This window comes from Anabrus simplex, chromosome 5 (genome assembly GCF_040414725.1).
Source record: "Anabrus simplex isolate iqAnaSimp1 chromosome 5, ASM4041472v1, whole genome shotgun sequence".
Classification (NCBI taxonomy): Eukaryota; Metazoa; Arthropoda; class Insecta; order Orthoptera; family Tettigoniidae; genus Anabrus; species Anabrus simplex.
This window is the reverse complement of record NC_090269.1, coordinates 139,212,012-139,233,473: the sequence shown is the minus strand read 5'-3', so window position 1 is coordinate 139,233,473 and position 21,462 is coordinate 139,212,012. Positions and strand designations below refer to the sequence as shown.

The 21,462-nt window shown below is 41.8% G+C and overlaps 1 protein-coding gene across 3 annotated transcripts in view; it reads left to right on the top strand.

Annotated features, from left to right (window-relative positions):
• LOC136874698 (glutamate receptor ionotropic, NMDA 2B) overlaps positions 1 to 21,462 on the top strand; it is a 314,639-nt gene that overhangs the window by 91,741 nt on the left and 201,436 nt on the right. For all 3 annotated transcript variants that reach the window (XM_067148348.2, XM_067148349.2, XM_067148346.2), the window contains exon 2: positions 7,190 to 7,368. In XM_067148348.2, the coding sequence (XP_067004449.1) occupies positions 7,190 to 7,368 (179 nt within the window). The remainder of the gene's footprint in view (positions 1 to 7,189; positions 7,369 to 21,462) is intronic.

Sequence of the window (21,462 nt, the reverse complement as noted above, 5' to 3'; positions counted from 1 at the left end):
TTTGAGCCACATCCGCATTATTTATGGTACTGTATTTTGAGTATCCAACCATTCTTCGGGCTTACCTTGTACCTTAAATGGTGAGTGGATGCAGTGGCGTACCAACAAAATAATTTCAGTGGATGGGGTAGAAGTTCATGCCAGTTGCGTGGATACAACTTTTCCTTGGAAGGGGTTGTGAAAAGATTTTTAAATGTTTTATTTGGTATTCACTTTACTTCGCACCGTAGGTCTTATGGCGACAATGGGAAAGAAAAGGCTATGAGTGGGAAGGAAGCGGCCGTGGCCTTAATTAAGGTACAGCACCAACATTTGCCTGGTGTGAAAATAGGAAAACACGGAAAACCATCTTCAGGGCTGCCGACAGTGGGGTTCGAACTCACTATCTTCCGGATGCAAGCTCGTAGCTGTGCGCCCCTAACCGCACGGCCATCTCGCTCGGTGGAATGAAAAGAAAGCTGGTCGTACCGGGTGCAGTCCCGAATCTTGAGTAGATATTGATGGTTTTGATTGTTACCATGCAATGATATCAAACAATAGAAATCATAGCTTCTGTACTCTTAACATAAACCGGCTGCATTATTGAAACTGTTCGTAAAATTGATAATATCGTTTTTCATTTGTGAGGACGTAGAATCTTCATTTAATTTGTCTTCTTAAAAATAAAAAGGAACCAGTTTGGTTCTACGCCCCGTGAAAGTGACTACCTTCTAAACTAAACACCATGGCGCAACAGCCCCGAAGGCCCATCGCCTACCAAGCCACCGCTGTTCATCCCGAAGGCCTGAGGTGTCGTGTGGTCAGCACGACGAATCCTCTCGGCCGCTATTCTTGGCTTTCTTGACCGGGGCCGCCATCTCACCGTCAGATAGCTCCTCAATTGTAATCACATAGGTTGAGTGGACCTCGAACCAGCCCTCAGATCCAGGTAAAAATCCCTGACCTGGCCGGAAATCGAACCCTGCGCCTCCAGGTAAGGGGTGGGCACACTACCCCTACACCACGGGTCCGACTGACTACCTTCCAGGCCGTAGATATTTTGATTACGAGAGACTCAAGGCTAACTCTATTCCACCCACAAACAAAGTTGTATCTTTCCCATCCCATGCCTTCCTTAACTCTGTCAGTGCCGAGAATCGAATGCAGGATGCCTTAAGTCAAATTCTAAAATAAAGAGACCGAAAAGTAAACAGGTGGTCCCGCTGTGTAGGGGTAGCTTGTCTACCTCTTACCGGAGGTCACGGTTTCGATTCCCGGTCAAGTCAGGGATTTTTACCTGGATCTGAGGGCTGGTTCGAGGTATACTCTGCCCACCTGCTTAATGAGGAGCTAACTGACGGTGAGATGGCGGCCCCTGTCTAGAAAACCAAGAATAACAGCGGAGATGATTCGTCGTGCTGACCACACGACATCTCAGGCCTTCGGGATGACCTGTGGTGGCTTGGTAGGCGATGGTCCTTCGGGGCTGTTATGCCATAGAGTTTGGTTTGGAAAAGTAAACAGAGAAGGAAGCGACATGCCTGCAAGACTCTTTAGCTTCCAGCTAGTTCTTCCGTCCGGTCTCGTGCATTTAGCACAGTTGGAAAACGTACGCCTCAACAAATGCTCCTCATAAAACCTTTCTAAAAAATATTAACTGTATCTATATATAACAGTAAGCACACGCGCCTCCTTGTCATATGGCTCAGTTGGTTGAGTCGCTGCCCTTCTGAGTCCGAGTTCGCAGGTTCAAATCCCGGCTTGGGTTGGTGGCCCTTAAAACGGCTTTGAAATGGCAACAGCTTGATGACATTGGTTTCTGGCACGTTGTGTGTGTGTGTGTGTGTGTTTTTTCCGCATTATTGTATAAAAAGTTACTTCTTCATAGCTTATCACATGACCGTTATTATAATAAAATTACCGTATTTATTCTAAACCAGAATATTGCATCTTTACTCAAACTATAGCCAACGACCGTAGCCGTGTTGAAACACCGGATCCCGTGAGATCTCCGAAGTTAAGCAACATTGGGCTTGGTCAATATGTGTATGGGTTGCAACGCGCTGTTGTTCGGGGGTAAGGGAATGGAGGAGCGGAAAGGAACTGGCCACCCTACCGCTCGTAAACTGCGGCTCAGGCACACCTCTGTGGAGGTTCGGACCTGCCTTCGGGAAGAATACAACCTTACCTTACTCAAATTATATATTCTTGGATTCATTTCACCCCCGTGCATGAGCATGAGCAAGTGGACGCAAGTATTCTTGTTCTTAGATTGTGGTGTGTTTCTGACAACGAATTCCTGTGTTTCATATTTGTCACCTGAGAGCTTACATAGATTAGAAATGAGTCACTTAAAATTGGCATCACTCGACACAACATAATTCGATAGAGGTGTGGAGGGAGGAACCTACCAGACCGCTAAATATGGGCGCTCTTCCACTGCCACTTTTCGAAGGTTGACGCTAATGACCAGGTTCATAGTGAAGCTTGGGCGCAGGGTGTTGTCGCGATTGCGAACACAAAATTTTTGGGTTTTCCCCTTTCTGTTGCGTCTTTATTGCGGACAGTCTTGATTGCAGACTTTAAGTTTGTCAATGTGGCAAAAAAAAAAAAATGAAATTGAGTCACAAATAGTGAATATAATGTATTTTAACACATTTTCACCTAAAGTTTAAATGAATCAGTGTGTAAATTTAGTAGATAGGTATACATGTTAAAATTATTAAAATCTGTTAAAAGTTCTGTTACATCTTTCTTTCTTTCATTCTTTCTTAACTTGTTTACCCTCGGACTCAGCGAGGGATCCCACCTCTACTGCCTCAAGGCCACTGTCTTGGAACGTGAGACATTGGTTCGAGGTTACAACTGGGGAGGATGACCAGTACCTCGCCCAGGCGGCCTCACCTGCTATGCTGACCAGGGGCCTTGTGGTGGGATGGGAAGATTGGAAGGGGTAGACAAGGAAGAGGGAAGGAAGCGGCCGTGGCCTTAAGTTAGGTACCATCCCGGCATTTGCCTGGAGGAGAAGTGGGAAACCACGGAAAACCACTTCCAGGACGGCTGAGGTGGGAATCGAACCTCCATTCATTTGACCTTCCGAAGCTGAGTAGACCCCGTTCCAGCCCTCGTACCACTTTTGAAATTTCGTGCCAGAGCCGGGAATCGAACCCGGGCCTCCGGGGGTGGCAGCTAATCACACTAACCACTACACCATAGAGGCGGTCTAGTTCTGTTACATACCTTCAGTAAATAATTTTCCTTTGCACTTCTTGATTTTTGTCCTTTAAACAAATCCATGTGGTAACACCATTTTTATTAATTCTAAATTGTCTGTGTCACTATAACCATGCGTGGCTTAACTTTCTCCGTCTCAATAAATGTCTTGATAGCACAACGACGATTAATGAACGGAAACATTCAAACGAACTAAAAACTCAACACAGTGTGAAAGCTAGAGCAGAATTGGATTAGTAAGACAGGTGGAAGGGAAAACTCTAGAACGAGCTGGCACTTTTCCCAAAGATTTTGTGTGCGCAATCGACACACAACCGGACGCAGTTCCATACTGCCCACAAATTACCCAGACACGACGTCCTAACATTGATAAACTAAAGAAAAGAGGAACAAAGATGAAGGAAATGCCCACGGAATTGTTTTGTATGGATAAGATGACCAGTCGTCCTCTTGTATCCGGACATGTGGTACTTTTTAGACCACTGTCAGGGGTCCGGGTGGATTATTTTAAAAAAGCCGAAATGTCCTCCTTTTTAGTGAATCTGCTTATTTTGGGGTAATCTGTTTTACTGCTTCGTTTTTACAAGTATTATTCATTACGCGACGGCTTCATCGATAACGTGTCGATGTATACAAATGTGATTATGGATGGATATACAGTACATGCGATTATTCTACGCATGCCTTGATAATAGACGTTAATTACCACTCCGTATAACGCATGCTTCTCTCTCAGCAATACCCCGTCAGAACACTGCTGTTAATGAGTGATAACGTGAGATAACAGGGAGAAGGAAGCCTGTTTTAAATGGATGCCGCTGAAAAGTGATACTGAGTATTGTGATGTTGAAAAATGTATTCTGTATTTGCCAGCTAAGTGCATTCAAAATAATGATGTGAAATATTTTGATCAGTTCTGCAATTTTAAACATTTTCTGAATGAGGGTAGCAATGATACTGTATTTAACAAGTTACCTTGTGGTCAGAAATAGGCGAAGTATTTTAACTCACGTAAGTCTGTTGATTGTTCAAAGTTATTAAAACTTGAAGAATACATTATTTTCTATACCAGGGCATAATACTAATGAAGAAAGACTGTTTTTATTGATGTCAGCACAATGGACCCGTTTCAAAGTAGAATCTGTGAAAAATCCTTGTAATATCCAAAAATTCTTGAAGGCAACTGAATCTTCAAAAAAGTACCATCAAGGCAGTAGTATAAGTCACGGGTTCGGGCGCCACCGCCACCTACGGCCCTCCGCAGAGGCTTCCTCCGCCACCTCCTCCCCACGCCCTCGGGGGAGACCCAGGCCCTCCTCCTCCTCCTCCTCCTCAGGCTCTCGAGAGAGCCCTCTTCCTCCTCCTCCCCCACAGGCCCTAGGCAGAGACCTCCTCCTCCCGCGGGAAAAATGAATTTTGGCGCGAGATTTGAATTTGTAAACAAAGCCAAGTGCTTTTTGACAGCTGTCATCGACAACAACGCATCGCTAACCTCACTGCTGCCATCTTGATGGGCCTAAACCTCAGTGCTGCCAACTAAACCTTACTAGCGCGAGATTTGAATCAGTAAACCAAGCCACGTGCTTTTTGACAGCTATCTTTAAACAACAACGCATCGCCAACCTCAGTGCTGCTATCTTGACGGGCCTAAACCTCAGTGCTGCCAACTAAACCTCACTAGCGCGAGATTTGAATTGGTAAACAAAGCCACGTGCTTTTTGACAGCTGTCATCCGCCATCTTGCATCGCAAACCTCAGTGCTGCATTCTTTAGCTACTACCTTTGAAAATGTGGTGGCAGCAATTTGAAAAATTCCACGTACTCTTGTTTGGAAACAAACCCACGTGCTTTTTTGACAGCTGTCATCCGCCATATTGCATCGCTAACCTTAGTGCTGCCCTCTTTACGGCACTGCTGGTAATTTAAAATCCACGTGATTTTTTTGACAGCTGTCATCCGCTATCTTGGATCTCAAACCTCAGTGCTGCACTCTTTAGCTACTTACCTTTGAAATGTGGTGGCGGTAATTTCTACGTGGCAGCTTTCATCCGCCATCTTGCATCGCTTACCTTTGTGCTATACAGCTGTCATCCTCCATCTTGCATCGCTTACCTCAGTGCTGCTATCTTTACGGTACTGAACCTTATCGTGGTGGTGGAAAATTTAAAATCTACATGCTTTTTTGACAGCTGTCATCCGCCATCTTGCATCGCTTACCTCAGTGCTGCTATATTTACGGTACTAAACCTTATCGTGTTGGTGGTGGGAAATTTAAAATCTACATGCTTTTTTGAGAGCTGTCATCCGCCATCTTGCATCGCTTACCTCAGTGCTGCTATATTTACGGTACTAAACCTTATCGTGTTGGTGGTGGGAAATTTAAAATCTACATGCTTTTTTGAGAGCTGTCATCCGCCATCTTGCATCGCTTACCTCAGTGCTGCTATATTTACGGTACTAAACCTTATCGTGTTGGTGGTGGGAAATTTAAAATCTACATGCTTTTTCGACAGCTGTCATCCGCCGTGTTGCATCGCTTACCTCAGTGCTGCTATCTTTATGGTACTGCCTTTGAAATGTGGTGGCGGTAATTTCCACGTGCTTTTTGAGAAGCAGCCATGTTTAATCAACAGAGCATCGTGCTGCCATCTTTATAATACTAAACATTATTCTTTGACATGTGGTAGTGGTAGTGGTGGGTAATTTAAAATCTACATGCTTTTTGACAGCTGTCATGCGCCATCTTTAATCATGAGAGCACAGTGCTGCTATCTTGCGGGTAATTTGAAAAAATTCCATTAACTGTCATCCGCCATCTTTAATCAACAAATCATCGTGCTGCTATCTTTAGCTACATGCATTTAACATGTGATGGCGGCAATTTGAAATTCTATCCAGCTGCCATCTTTAATCAACTGAGTATCGTGCTGCTATCTTTAGCTACATACCTTTGAATTGTGGTGGCGGATAATTTGAAAAATATCCGTTAGCTATCATCATTAAACATTAGTGCATTGGCGAACCTAACCTCTCATCTACTATCTTGAAGGAGACTATACGACAAGATAGCTTTTCCGACGTTAATTACTACTTAGAGGTTACTACACAAGACGGCGGTGGCTGTTATGGCTACCTCCTCTATCTCCATTACCTCCTCCTCCTCCTCCACCTCCTGTACCTCCTCTTCATCCTCTATCAAGGCATAGCTTTATCGAACATGCATCGCGAGGGTAAGAGTGTGCAGTGATAATATCATTGTGCATGTTTAGACTTGTGGATTACAAAAGGAAACATAACAAGACTAGAATCGAACACTGCACTGGATATTGTTAACTTCAACATGTGATTAGAATATTGATTGATGTGTTCAAATCAGGGGATACCTTTGTTCTAAGAAAATCTGAGAAATAGCTGTTTTGTAGCGATGCAGAAGTACTTTACATATATCCGGTATATTACTTTTGTTTATCGGCTATTTATTGGCTACTGAAGCATCAGTGTACAGTATAAAAATTGCGGCTATGGTGGAACAACAATTAACCTCATCATGTCCCCATGTCCATTAAAATACGCATACATTTTAATCGTATTTTCATGTGCTTGCCGCATTAAAATCTCATAGTGATTACTAAAATATATAGTTATTCCTTTCATTTTATGCCAATACACATCTTTTAGAACCATTAATTTATTTTTAATTCCATAGAGAATGTAGAACACTTACTATAATGATGATGCTCCATGAAAACCCGTCCATTTGGCTGGACACTGGGTCTCAGTGCCAATAAACGAATATTATGAATATTCGAAGGAAAACGACGATGTCCATTCAAATGGACAGGGCATTTCAGGAGATTAGTCGGTGAGCGTCTGAATTCTATTCTTTTACTTCGAACGTCTGTGAGATTGTAAACGCTCGCAACAACTCTTCAACACCCACTGCCATGTTGTAACTCACTGTGTTTTTTCTCGACAGGTATTCTCAACCATCTGTGCTCTCACTTCATCGGGAACAACGTGACAGCCATCTTGTTCATAACAAACTACGAAATGTACGGACGAGAAACAGCGTCAGCCCAGTACTTCCTTCAGCTGGCGGGATATTTGGGCATACCAGTTATTGCTTGGAACGCAGACAACTCGGGACTCGAGCGGGTAAGTCGCATGTCAGACTTTTAGCTGAACCATTGTTCGAACTGAACTGAGGGCAAAGTGAAGTTTTTTTATGTTCTATCCAGTAGCGGTTCGTGCATGGAGGTATTTAGGGAGCCGCCCCGCAACCTTTTCTAAAACATCTAACAAGTTTCACTCTACAGGTGTATCGGAATTATACAGACAAAAATATCAAGGATGCTCTTCGTGTTAATAACGATGTTCTGTATACAGTTACAAGATTGTGAGCAAGTGCAAAAAGACCTCAACAATGTTGTGAGATGGACAGCAGGCAATGGTATGATGAACGGGTTAAAAGTCAGGTTGTGAGTTTCACAAATAGGAAAAGTCCTCCCAGTTTTAATTACTGTGTTGATGGGGTGAAAGTTCTTTGTGGGGATCATTGTAAGTACCTATGTGCTAAGGCGACACTCCGGAGATAAAAGGATATTTTTACCGAATGCATGGATTTTCACGAAACTTTGTGAGAATGTCACCTACATAAAAGTAGAGATATCACAAATATTTATTTCATATGCAATTAATAGTTTTAGAAAATAAATTCCTATTTTGAAATTTTAATTCCTTTTTTTATGAAACGTAATTAACATGTTAATGTAAATTCGTAATTAGGTAGATAATACTTCTTTTAAAACCATTACGTATCGATATTTCTGTACATAAATTATATAAGGATATATATCGTAATAAAGTTTGTGTAATATTTACGTTCTAAAATTATGGACTTAAAAATCCCTGCTACTTGAAAATATTATTCAATCAAAACTTCCAAACGCAGGTTTCTTAATATAAGTATGATACATATACCATACAAATCTTGTTACATTTGGCAGAATATTATGGGAGAAAAATTTGCTTTAAATGTAAAATTACAACTGGTAAACAAAGCATTATTACAGTGATAAGTTGTTTGAATTCAGCGGAATAACTTCGTGACAAGAAAACAGAAACCCAATCCTTTCTATTTCAGTCATAAAAATGTCACCAAAATGACCAAAATATCGATTTTTATCTCCGGAGTGTCGCCTTATTAATGGGGTTGTAAATAAAGGGTACAATTTGAGCTGCTCGACTGGCGTGGGATGACATTAGTAGACGAATAAGTAGGAAAAGTACGAAAGATCACAATATGAAGATAAAGTTGGAATTCAAGAGAACAAATTGAGGCAAATATTCATTTAGAGGAAGGGGAGTCAGGGATTGGAATAACTTACCAAGGAAGATATTCAATAAATTTCCAATTTCTTTGCAATCATTTCAGAAAAATGTAGGAAAACAACAGATAGGGAATCTGCCACCTTGGCGACTGTCTTAATGCAGATCAGTAGTGATTCATGAAATGGCGTACGGCCTTCAGTGCCGGGATGTGTCCGAGAACTTCGGCTCGCCAGGTGCGGGTCTTTTGATTTGACGCCCGTTGGCGACCTGTGCGTCGTGGTGGTGGTGGTGGTGGTGGTGGTGGTGGTGGTCGTGGTGGTGGTGGTGGTGCTGGTGCTGGTGGTGGTGGTAGTGGTGATGTTGATAATGAAAAAATATTATGAAGACGACACATATACCCAGTTCCCGTGCCAAGGGAATTAACCAATTATGGTTAAAATTCCCGACTCTGCCGGGAATCGAAGCTGGTACCCCTGTGATCAAAGGCCAGCACGGTAAACATTTAGCCATGGAGCCGCACAGAAGTGACTGTCGTGTTGGCGAAGAAAATGTTTCTTTTCAAAAAAATGAGGTTAATTTGATAGTTCCGGGCGCGCGAACTCGCCACATTTGCAAGCCGCTGCCGTGCTTCAGGGAAGAGAAGGGGAGGGAGGGGAAGTGGGTGTATGATGGGGACAGAGATAATAGTCCACGCCAAAGAAGATAGAATAGAACAGAGATGTAACTCAATGATGAATTTCGGTGCCAAGCCACTAGGCGCTAGTAGTTTCAGTCCGAAATTTGAGATAGCGCCACAGTGCGCATTGTGTGCAATACCTTATTGTTAATATCCCCAGATAGCGCGGAGAAGTAACATCCGGCGGAGTGACGCACATCCGAATATGCTTACAGCTCCCCCTCCTTTTCCCTTCGGGGCCGATGACCTTCGATGTTAGGCCCCTTTAAACAACAAGCATCATCATCATCATCCTTTTCCCTTCCTCTCAACCCCTCCGTCAATTGTAATGCAGTTCTACTACTTCCATGCCCAGTACATTGCAATTCATATATTTTTATTTCCAAGTACTTACTATGTTGTAAATAATGATCTGATACTCCCTAGTTCGAATGGCATACTATGTTACAAAAAACATAACCTCACACCTCAAAGCAGCTTTAACTTCAAATGGATGATTGAGACATTAACACAAAGCAGATATTATATTAAATAAGAAATCCCTTCAAAAGCAAGACAGCAGAGCACACCATATGCAAGAGAATGGGGTATCACATCAATAGCCCAGTACCACATGAAAATAAAAATAACAGAATTAAATGCACTGAGACGGGAAATACATAGAAATACCTTAAGAGAACCATTCAGCTTCCAGGCCCTGAGGTGTACTCAAATAGGGAATACAGGATTTCAGGAGGACTGGCGAAGGTATATTTCTAATTAACAAGCACAAGGAACAAATATTTACAGCACAAGCACATGTACACTTGGAATTCAAGCAATACAAATACTGTAGCATCATGGGAACTATCGCTTAAAATCGATATTAATTCGAACGAGGTTAATCGATTGGGTTAAGTCGGATTCAATGCAATGCAGCAATATTATCTCCATACAACTTGACATGATACGATAGTGATTGAGGTTAGAAGAGAAATTCTTCACTTCGAGGCAAACTGCCTTTAATTATTAACATCGCTCACTCATGCCTACTTGCGTGCCATCTACAGAACCTGTCTACAACTATCTGCACGTTGTGAATGACCTCCAGCGCCATCTAAGATTTCGGACAAGAACTACCTGAAGCTACTGTAGCTACAAATCTGAACTATAAGCCCCATTATTTAAATTTCACTGGGGTGGTCCACGCTCATGCACACGTTTCCTCGTTCGACTCGCACAGGATTGCCCTTGTCTCTTAGGGGGAATATACACAGTTCGTTTATTAAACTACACACACAGTACAAGAGCACACTGTAATTAAGACACACTTGTCAGCCAAGGGATGCACCAGATCGTTTCTCCCCTGGTCTATTGGTCCCAGTAACGCTACTTATTACTTAATACCATTGTTTATTCCTTCTCACAACATTGTAAATGGAATGGAATACTGAACGAAGGAAACAATACGCCCAATGGTTTGATTACCTCCCCACCGCCCTCCTACTTCGACGCACAGTGAAAAACAGTGACATTTAGACTGTTCAGGATGTGTGGTGTATGGCGCATTACCTCTGTCTCCCTCCATTCCTTTCGCTACTCTGACACACAGCAACAGGAAGCGGCTGTCTATCTGGCCACTGCCTGCTCGATCTGCATCCAGTGGCTGCCGGGTGCATATCGAGCAGGCAGTGGTCTGGCATAGCACCATTCAAACGTAGTCGTCTCTAATGTCATTCCACGTCATCTCTCCACTGACAGCTCGGGACATACCACTTAGTCAAGCAGCTCGTCTCCTTTCTCCCCAGTCTTCCCAGCCCAAACTCTGCAACATTTTCATAACGCTACTCTTTTGTCGGAAGTCACTCAGAACAAATTGAGCTGTTTCTCTTTGTATATTTCCATTTCTCGAATCAAGGAACCCTGATGAGTGTCCCATACACTGGAAACGTACTCTAGTTGGGGTCTTACCAGAGACTTATATGCCCTCTCCTTTACATCCTTACAAAAACGCTAAATACCCTCATGACTATGTGAACGAAAACAGAGTAGAAATTATTTACACAGATAGTAAAAAAACCTGGACCTACTCAAAAACAATGGAAAAAGCAACAATCTCGCAGAAGAAGTCAGAAGGAAGATGAGAGATCTACAACTACAAAACTAGGAAATACACTTCTCATGGGTTAAGGCTCATGTCGGCACAGAAGGCAACGAAACTGCTGATCAATTGGCTAAACAAGCAGCCAACAGGACAGACCTAGAAGTGACTTTCGATCAAATTTCTGATGGTGCAGTAAAAAAGGTATTGCGTGAGAGAAGTTTACAATTTGGGGAAGAAGAGTGGAGAGAAACTTCCAATGGCTCAATAACGAAAGCATATTTTCCGAGTGTTAAAGCGAGACTTGACTCAAAAATTGTCTTAAGCCACAATATGACGGTTATGATAACAGGACAAGGAAAAATAGGGACCTATCTGCACAGATTTGAAATCCAATACCATGCGACGTGTCGGTGTGGCGAAGAAACGCAAAGTGTGGACCACTATGAGTGTGAATTATTAAAACACGTATGGATAAACCAAAAGACAAATGTAATCAACTCAGGAGGCCACTGGCCTACAAGCAAGAATGAACTTATAGGTAAATACTTAAAGTTCCTTAAGCTATTTATGAAGTGTATCAGTTTTGATAACCTGATGTAGGGCATGGTTATGTCAGAAAGAACACTTCCATTGAATGATGTTTCTAGGCTAGACACACTAAAATCAAACATGTAGGTATAGGTAACAAAATGAAAAGAAAATATAACACGACTACAAAAAAATAACTAATTCATGCAGTATTACTTAAATTGTAATGCAGCATGCAGTTAATTAATATGTTAATAAATTTTAAAAACCATTTGCAGAGATCTCTACCCTTTGTTTACAGTACCGTTTATGTGCATACCCCAATGAAGATCTTTCCTTATATTAATACGTAGATACAGTGATCCACAAAAGGAACTTTTACCCCATCAACATAGTAATTAAATCGGAGAGGGCTTTTCCTGTTAGTGAAACTCACAAACTGACTTTTCACCCCGTTTAGCGTCATGCCATTGCCTGCTGTCCATCTCACAACATTGTCGAGGTCTTTTTGTAGTTGTTCACAATCTTGTAACTTATTTATTACTCTGTACAGAATAACATCATCCGCAAAATGCCATATCTCTGATTCCACTTCTCTACTCATATCATTTATATATACAGTAGAGTCTCACTCATCCGACCTTCGCTTATCCGACATTCCGTGTTATCCGACACTGGTAGATTTAATTTGAACTTTTAGTGGAGAGTGTGACCATGGGACAAGCACTGGCCTGACCGCTGGCGGTAGGACCGTTTTTTTTTTCTCAAGGACAGGTGCAGTGAGTCTTCAGTCATTGTTCATTGTAGTACTAGTTGGGTGCGGATGTTATAGTTTTCATATTCTCTGTGAGTATAGCGAGTAAATGGAAGAAAGTGATTGTTTCTATGGAAGACAAGTTGAGTGCATTAAAAAGACTGGACAAAGGGGAAATTCTTCAAAATGTGGCTTCAGATTATGGTATTGTATATGTTACAGTGGGAGACTGGAAAAAACAGAGGGAAGAAATTGGAAAGTGGCGCTCTACCAAAGCAGACACAAACAATGAAAAAAATGTGCGTACGAAAAAGTAAGTGAAGCACTATTTCTTTGGTTATCTCAACACCGGGAAAAGGGCCTGCCAATATCTGGCCCCATTCTGCAGGAAAAGGCTATGTATTTCCAGAAGGAGTTTAATGAAGGGGACCCTAATTTCCCTGCCAGCGCTGAGTGGCTTGATTGGTGGGAAAAACGGTACGGCATTAGGCAGCTTAATATCTGTGGAGAAAAGTTTCTTCTCGTAAGACATCTGGAATGTTTTCGTTCAATACTGCATGTACTGTACAATTTAATTGATAATTCAATAAATAGAGTACCGTAAAACATGTCATTGTTTTAGTACTAGAGAATAGCCTTCCTCTTTGTTTCAGTTCATTTTCAACGTTATTCTGTATTATCCGACATTTTCGGTGATCCGACATACTCCAGGTCCCGTTTAGGTCGGATAATCGAGACTCTACTGTATAACTAAAACGTAACGGTCCAGTAATACTGCCTTGAGGATTTCCCCAATTTAATAGTTACAGGATCAGATAATACTTCAACTACTCTAATTTTCTGACTTCGTTTACCTAGAAATATAGCCACCCATGCAGTTACTCTTTTCTCTAGTCCAACTGCACACGTTATTGCCAGTAGTCTTCCATAAATACCCTATCAAATGCCTTGTATAGGTCAATCGCGACCCTACCAGGGAATAGGAACAGAGGTGGAAGAAGAAAAGGGGCTGTCAGGACTAGATTTTCAATAGGTTCTGTACATTGAAGAATATTGTGATTTGAATAGAGAGTAATAATTGAATTTCAATTTATTACCCATAGCCTTATAGAGTTGCCTCATTATAGATTAGATTACTTCCAAAAATACACACAAACCACGCCCTATAAAACGTAAACCTGCTTACTCCAGTCTTGTTCTACTGCTCTTATGCTTGACTGGGTGTCATCTCCCTCTACCCCTCCGTCTGCGACTTGGAGGGGCAACTCTTTCCTTCTCCCTTCGCCTCAACCACCACGAAAGACCAGAAGCTGGATAGGGGAACCTAAGGGAGTTAAGTTTTTGGTAGCCTAACAGTATTTATATTTATTCCGTATACTGAAACTATGAGGACTCCGAAAGTTCAGTATCGCGCTGCGTGGTAATCAATCAAAATAAAGAGAAGTCCAGTTGATGTTAGTTGGTTTTTAATATTATTAACAGCCGTCCAATTTATACAGTGTCTGAACTACATATCGGCTGATATGTTAGAGTCCAGTATCTCTGATGGAGAGACGTGAAGCCTAGAGATGCTGTGTGACCAAATCGTGGTTGGCGACTAGTTGGTTAGAGCTTATTTCCGCTATCTTTATATAGTACTGATCTCTGGATTCACGTGTCAACATCTTAAAAATTATGTTATGACAAAGGTGACGTACATTGTCTATTGGGTACGTCGCGCATACGAAATGTCACTGTAAAATTTGTTACAAATGGAACATAATAATTGCTTTTACACAGTTGAAGTCTAAAATCTGTGGTAAATTAAGAAATATTTTATTTTTGAAGAATATTATGTATACCTACTTTACTACTTTACAAGTACTTTTGGCGCTACGCTCACAGTATCACACGTATGTCTTTTGTTTTTCTTACACTTTCAACAATTTCGTATGTGATGTCTGTGTTCACTGAAGTTCATTGCTTTCGTTTCATTGCTTCAGTTGTCAATGACATCATTTCCTGAATTGTATCACGATATGCAAGATTTAATAGGCAACAAAAAGCTATGGCCAATGCACATAAGAATAATTCTGTAGAGTAGTTATTTACTGGTCCAGGGATCATGTTATATTTCTTTCAACAAACATTTTTGTGGTACTTGCGATATTTCTCTGTAATGTGCAGCACCAAGTTGTTGAATGCGTCCTTAGTTGTTTTTCCGTAGAGTTCCAGCCACATCACTATAGCATGGTCATTTGTCTCATTGAAGAACGAAATAACATCGCGAATGCTGTTGACCTCCATTTTGCTGTTTGAACTGGCCACTCTAGTCATGTGGACAAAGATAATGAGAATCCACAGACATTCCTCGGTGCTAGACATGGACCTCAAGAAACTAACAAAAGACGGCACTAGCAGCGGAATACGACATAAACGAGTCCGGTCCGAAACACAAATTGAATGGAGGCGAGTACTTGCACTCCTAAAAATGCATTCTAGAAACCTAAGTGGCACTAGGCCGATGAAACAGGCGCTATTCCCAAACTATGGAAGTAACTCGTATAAGAAAGAAATTTAAGACATTACGGAAAGGAAGAAAGCCAGTTACAAAACGTAGTAACCTCAAACCAATATGAAGGGGAGCTCGAGAGGGTACATCACTCTCTATCCCCGATTTACAGTTAAAGATATTATGAAGGTTTTACATAAGCCGGCAGAAATTACATTTTCAGAAAGGTAGGTTACATAGTTAAAGTTTCGGACCTCCCCCTCGGGTTAAACCGCAGAGCTAGTAAGCAATAAAGATGTTAATAGGCCATTACCTTGCTGAAGTGTCAGATTCCTTCCATTTTTTCCACTAGTGTTATACAGAGCATGGTTGCCTAGTTGTACTTCCTCTTAAAACAATAATCACCACCACCACTCTTATGGTGACTGTGGGATAGGAGCGGGAAAGAAACGACTGTGGTCTTCATTAATGTTCAGCCCCAGCATTTGCCTGGGTTACAAACTGGAAACCATCCTCAGGGCTGCCGACAGTGGGGTTCAAACCCACTATCTCCTGAATGCAAGCTGACAGCTGCGAGCTGCAGCCACTCGCTCGGTATCATGCACATCAATGGGTTTACAAGAAAGGGAACGTGGTGACATGATTTTTCCGGGCATTCGCTTTCAAAGGCATGGTCATTCAGTGAAAGGAAAATGTTATTTCCTAAAACATTAATTTCAATCTTCAAGGTAAGATCCAAAGGATCTCATTCACGTCCTCGATCACGCACAACTGCTGCCTGATGAAAGAGGCGCCTCCCGCCTCCTGCTAGACATACACACTAAGTTAGATGGTAATTAAATGGCCAATAGACGTGAAAATCCGCAGTTAATAAGCCCTCGGGGAAAGTTCAAGTCCTTTCATGAATAAACCAGCCACAACCTCTCACCTTATTGGTTGACATCACAAGTGACACTCAGAATCGGGGAAGAAGCCTAGGATAGGCTGAAAATTAATTACAGAAATTCATGATTGGTTAAATTCAAACTCAAAACTGGCGGAAAGGAAAGATTTATATGCCAACCCAAAAATGAATGAACGTAATACATACATACATACATTACATACATACATACATACATTATCATTATAGACTGTTATGCCTTTCAGCGTTCAGTCTGCAAGCCTCTGAGAATTTACTAAACGTCGCCACAATCCTCGATTTGCAACTAGTGTTGTGGCCTCATTTAGTTCTATACCTCTTATCTTTAAATCGTTAGAAACCGAGTCTAACCATCGTCGTCTTGGTCTCCCTCTACTTCTCTTACCCTCCATAACAGAATCCATTATTCTCCTAGGTAACCTATTCTCCTCCATTCGCCTCACATGACCCCACCACCGAAGCCGGTTTATGCGCACAGCTTCATCCATCGAGTTCATTCCTAAATTAGCCTTTATCTCCTCATTCCGAGTTCCCTCCTGCCATTGTTCCCACCTGTTTGTACCAGCAATCATTCTTGCTACTTTCATGTCTGTTACTTCTAACTTATGAATAAGATATCCTGAGTCCACCCAGCTTTCGCTCCCATAAAGCAAAGTTGGTCTGAAAACAGACCGATGTAAAGATAGTTTCGTCTGGGAGCTGACTTCCTTCTTACAGAATACTGCTGATCGCAACTGCGAGCTCACTGCATTAGCTTTACTACACCTTGATTCAATCTCACTTACTATATTACCATCCTGGGAAAACACACAACCTAAATACTTGAAATTATCGACCTGTTCTAGCTTTGTATCACCAATCTGACATTCAATTCTGTTGGATTTCTTACCTACTGACATCAATTTAGTCTTCGAGAGGCTAATTTTCATACCATACTCATTGCACCTATTTTCAAGTTCCAAGATGTTAGACTGCAGGCTTTCGGCACAGTCTGCCATTAAGACCAAGTCGTCAGCATAGGCCAGGCTGCTTACTACATTTCCACCTAACTGAATCCCTCCCTGCCATTTTATACCTTTCAGCATATGATCCATGTAAACTACAAACAGCAAAGGTGAAAGATTACAGCCTTGTCTAACTCCTGTAAGTACCCTGAACCAAGAACTCATTCCACCATCAATTCTCACTGAAGCCCAATTGTCAACATAAATGCCTTTGATTGATTTTAATAATCTACCTTTAATTCCATAGTCCCCCAGTATAGCGAACATCTTTTCCCTCGGTACCCTGCCATATGCTTTCTCTAGATCTACGAAACATAAACACAACTGCCTATTCCTCTCGTAGCATTTTTCAATTACCTGGCGCATACTGAAAATCTGATCCTGACAGCCTCTCTGTGGTCTGAAATCACACTGGTTTTCATCCAACTTCCTCTCAACGACTGATCGCACCCTCCCTTCCAAGATGCCTGTGAATACTTTGCCTGGTATACTAATCAATGAGATACCTCGATAGTTGTTGCAATCCTTCCTGTTCCCTTGCTTATAGATAGGTGCAATTACTGCTTTTGTCCAATCTGAAGGTACCTTACCAACACTCCACGCTAATTTGACTACTCTATGAAGCCATTTCATCCCTGCCTTCCCACTATACTTCACCATTTCAGGTCTAATTTCATCTATTCCTGCTGCCTTATGACAATGGAGTTTATTTACTATCCTTTCCACTTCCTCAAGCATAATTTCACCAACATCATTTTCCTCCTCCCCATGAGCTTGACTGTTTGCAACACCACCATGATGATTTCCTTTTACATTGAGAAGATGTTCAAAACACCTCTCCAGTGATTCCCTGGGATCTGTTATGAGTTCACCTGAATTACTCAAAACACTGTTCATTTCCTTTTTCCCTCCCTTCCTAAGATTCTTTATTACTGTCCAGAACGGTTTCCTTGCTGCTTGACCTAGCCTTTCCAGGTTATTACCAAAATCTTCCCATGACTTCTTTTTGGATTCAACAACTATTTGTTTCGCTCTGTTTCTTTCATCTACGTACAAATCCCTGTCTGCCTCGGCCCTTGTTTGGAGCCATTTCTGATAAGCCTTCTTTTTACGTTTACAGGCTGCTCTCACTTCATCATTCCACCAAGATGTTCGCCTTTTCCCATCTTTACACACAGTTGTTCCTAGGCATTCCCTTGCTGTTTCTACTACAGCATCCCTGTATGCCACCCATTCACTTTATATATCCTGAACCTGCTTACTGTCTACTGTTCGAAACTTCTCACTAATCATATCCATGTACTTCTGTCTAATTTCCTCGTCCTGGAGATTTTCTACCCTTATTCGTTTGCAGACAGATTTCACTTTCTCTACCCTAGGCCTAGAGATACTTAGTTCACTACAGATCAGATAATGGTCTGTATCATCGAAAAATCCCCGAAAAACTCGTACATTCCTAAAAGATTTCCTGAATTCAAAGTCTGTTAAGATATAGTCTATTATGGATCTGGTACCCCTAGCCTCCCATGTGTAGCGGTGAATAGCCTTATGCTTGAAGAATGTATTCGTAACAGCTAAACCCATACTAGCACAGAAGTCCAGCAAACGCTTCCCATTCCCATTAGCTTCCATATCTTCCCCACATTTACCAATCACCCTTTCGTATCCTTCAGTTCTATTCCCAACTCTCGCATTGAAATCGCCCATTAGCACTATTCTATCCTTGCTGTTGACCCTGACCACGATGTCAGTCAATGCTTCATAAAACTTGTCAACTTCATCCTCATCTGCACCCTCACATGGTGAATACACGGACACAATTCTTGTCCTAATTCCTCCCACTGACAAATCTACCCACATCATTCGCTCACTTACGTGCCTAACAGAAACTATGTTGCGTGCAATGGTATTCCTGATAAAGAGCCCTACCCCAGACTCTGCCCTTCCCTTTCTAACACCCGTCAAGTACACTTTATAATCTCCTATCTCTTCCTCCTTTTCTCCCCTTACCCGAATATCATTTACTCCTAGCACAACCAGATGCATCCTCTTTGCTGACTCAGCAAGTTCTTCCATAAGCCCCATTAATATTGATAGCTCCCCATCGAATTCCATTTCGTTCGCCAAGTTGTTTCCAAGGAGTCCCTCGCCTGTCAAATGGGAGTGGGACTCCATTACTCCCATAGGTCCGAGGGTTGCTTAAAGTGTTCTGAGCTCGGTAAATTCATGAAGCAGGATGCTGCCCTACTTGCACATAGTCCAAGTGAGGATCTCTCCTCTAACGGGTTATGGACCACCGGTGAATTGTGTAGTCCTAGCCGCCTGAGCACAAGGAGGGCCACGACTAGAATATTTCCGAGATGCCCACTCCCATTCCATAGCAACTGGTATCCCGACTCTCAGGACCACTTACTAGGCCACTCAGCCGTTGCCCATGAACCACGTAATTTAGTAAAAAAATAACTTATGAATACAAAACTTCTTCAAAAAAGGTTGTTCTACTTCGCACCAGGGTGCATGATCATAGGAGGAATTGACCGTAGCCTTAAGTTAGGTACCATCCCGGCATTTGCCTGGAGAAGAAGTGTAAAACCATTTCGAGGATGGCCGAGGTGGGAATGCAACACCCCTACTCAGTTGGTCTCCCGAGGTTGAGTGGACCTCGTTCCAGTCCTCATACCACGTTTCAAATTTCGTGGCACGGACCTCTGGGTTCACTAACCACTACACCACAGAGGCGGACAGAGATAACATTCGTGCACTGTTAACGTGTTTTTGTGAATGTCGTTCGTGATCAGTGAAACGGTGCAGTGTCATAGTAGTCGTGTTTGCAGTAGCTGTTAGCCTGTTAATGTCTGTGAAAAAATGCCATTGCAATCTAGTTAATTAACTACTGTGGTAGTACATATGAGTAGATAAATCTACAATAGGCGACTATTTTCGATAGGAGCGTAAACTCTACCTTCACTATTTGAATCTCGCGTTAATGTCTTCATTCGTGTGTTTAATGTTTATCTGCTTAGTTGAAAACGAAATGTTACTCTTCATTTATACTCTAGTATTTTACTGTTAAGTAGTGGTGGTTATTTACGTTTTAAACATAGGCTAGAATTAAGGAGGTTATGACCTCCTCGACCCGAATTAAATATTTCACAAAATAATTATTACATTTTCCTTTGGTATAATCAAATAATCATAAACATGTGCGACCCGATGTTACCTAGCAACCGTGCAGCCTGTGATGCGAAGTATTGATGGATGGCCATGACACACAGATCCACAGCTTGTGCAGCTCTCAAGGTACTGTTGCTAGGTAACACCGCATCACATATTTCGCCACATGATATTATCTCGTTACCCAAATTTTCGGATTACCCCCAAATTTATGCCATATTTATGACAAAAACAGAAGGTTTATAACATCAAAAATACGTGCACTAAAAAATTTGGTCCGCCACTTCCTACATGCTACATCGAGAGACAGCCGTTGGCAGCTTCGACTTCAACGAGTGTGTCATCAACCACTTCGCGGAGCAAGAGAGAATTGATTTCGTTGTCAAGCAAGTCAGCTGAGATATCGCTACCGTACTTTAAGTTTATAATTATTTTTTCGCTTCGCGATGTAATCTGATTTTCGCTTCGTTACTGTTCTGTCTCGGAAGTAGATTTATATTCAGACACTGTCATCGGATTATTATTCTTATTATATAAATGGTGCTATTATATCTAAAATTATCGTGGTGCTGATAAGTGATAAATGGGCTGTAGGAGGGAATTGAGATGGCGGCAGAGCTCTGGTTCTAAGTCGTCTGTCATCAGAATGCAGTGCATTGATACTGACGGAAGACTCTATACATGGAGCCATACAATAAATTAATCGGATAACCCTAAAAGGGGCCTGAGGTTTTTTATTTGATTTCCAGTTAATTTAAAGAAAACGTTTCCTTCATGGTGAGTAATAGAATTATGTTTGGTAAAAATTAATACGCAACATTCGTTCCATGAAAGCGTTGTTATGAATAAAACAGTTTTACCCAGTGTTGCCAACCCATAAATCTTTTCTCCGCAAAATTTTAGCTGAATATCCGCTAAATTTCTAACTGAATCAAAATAGCATATACCAGCTGTTTTAATTAAAGAGATTAACTCAACACTCACCAGTTTCAGAACAGGAGTTCATCTTCTTCTCCTCGCACTATATGCTCTGAAGCAGATGTGCTGAGTTGAGGTCCTGTGGTTTTATGAGAAGCTACATGGTACCATTCTTTTTCAAAGTACTGTATATGCTGGCAGTTCACAGCAGCAAAGCACATGCGGAAATTTTCAAATCTATTTCGAAAGTTATTTTCAATTTCATTACTGTTTTCATTGTTTTTTTGATAAGTGCGGAATCGGGCGAGTTGGCCGTGCGTGTAGAGGCGCGCGGCTGTGAGCTTGCATCCGGGAGATAGTATGTTCGA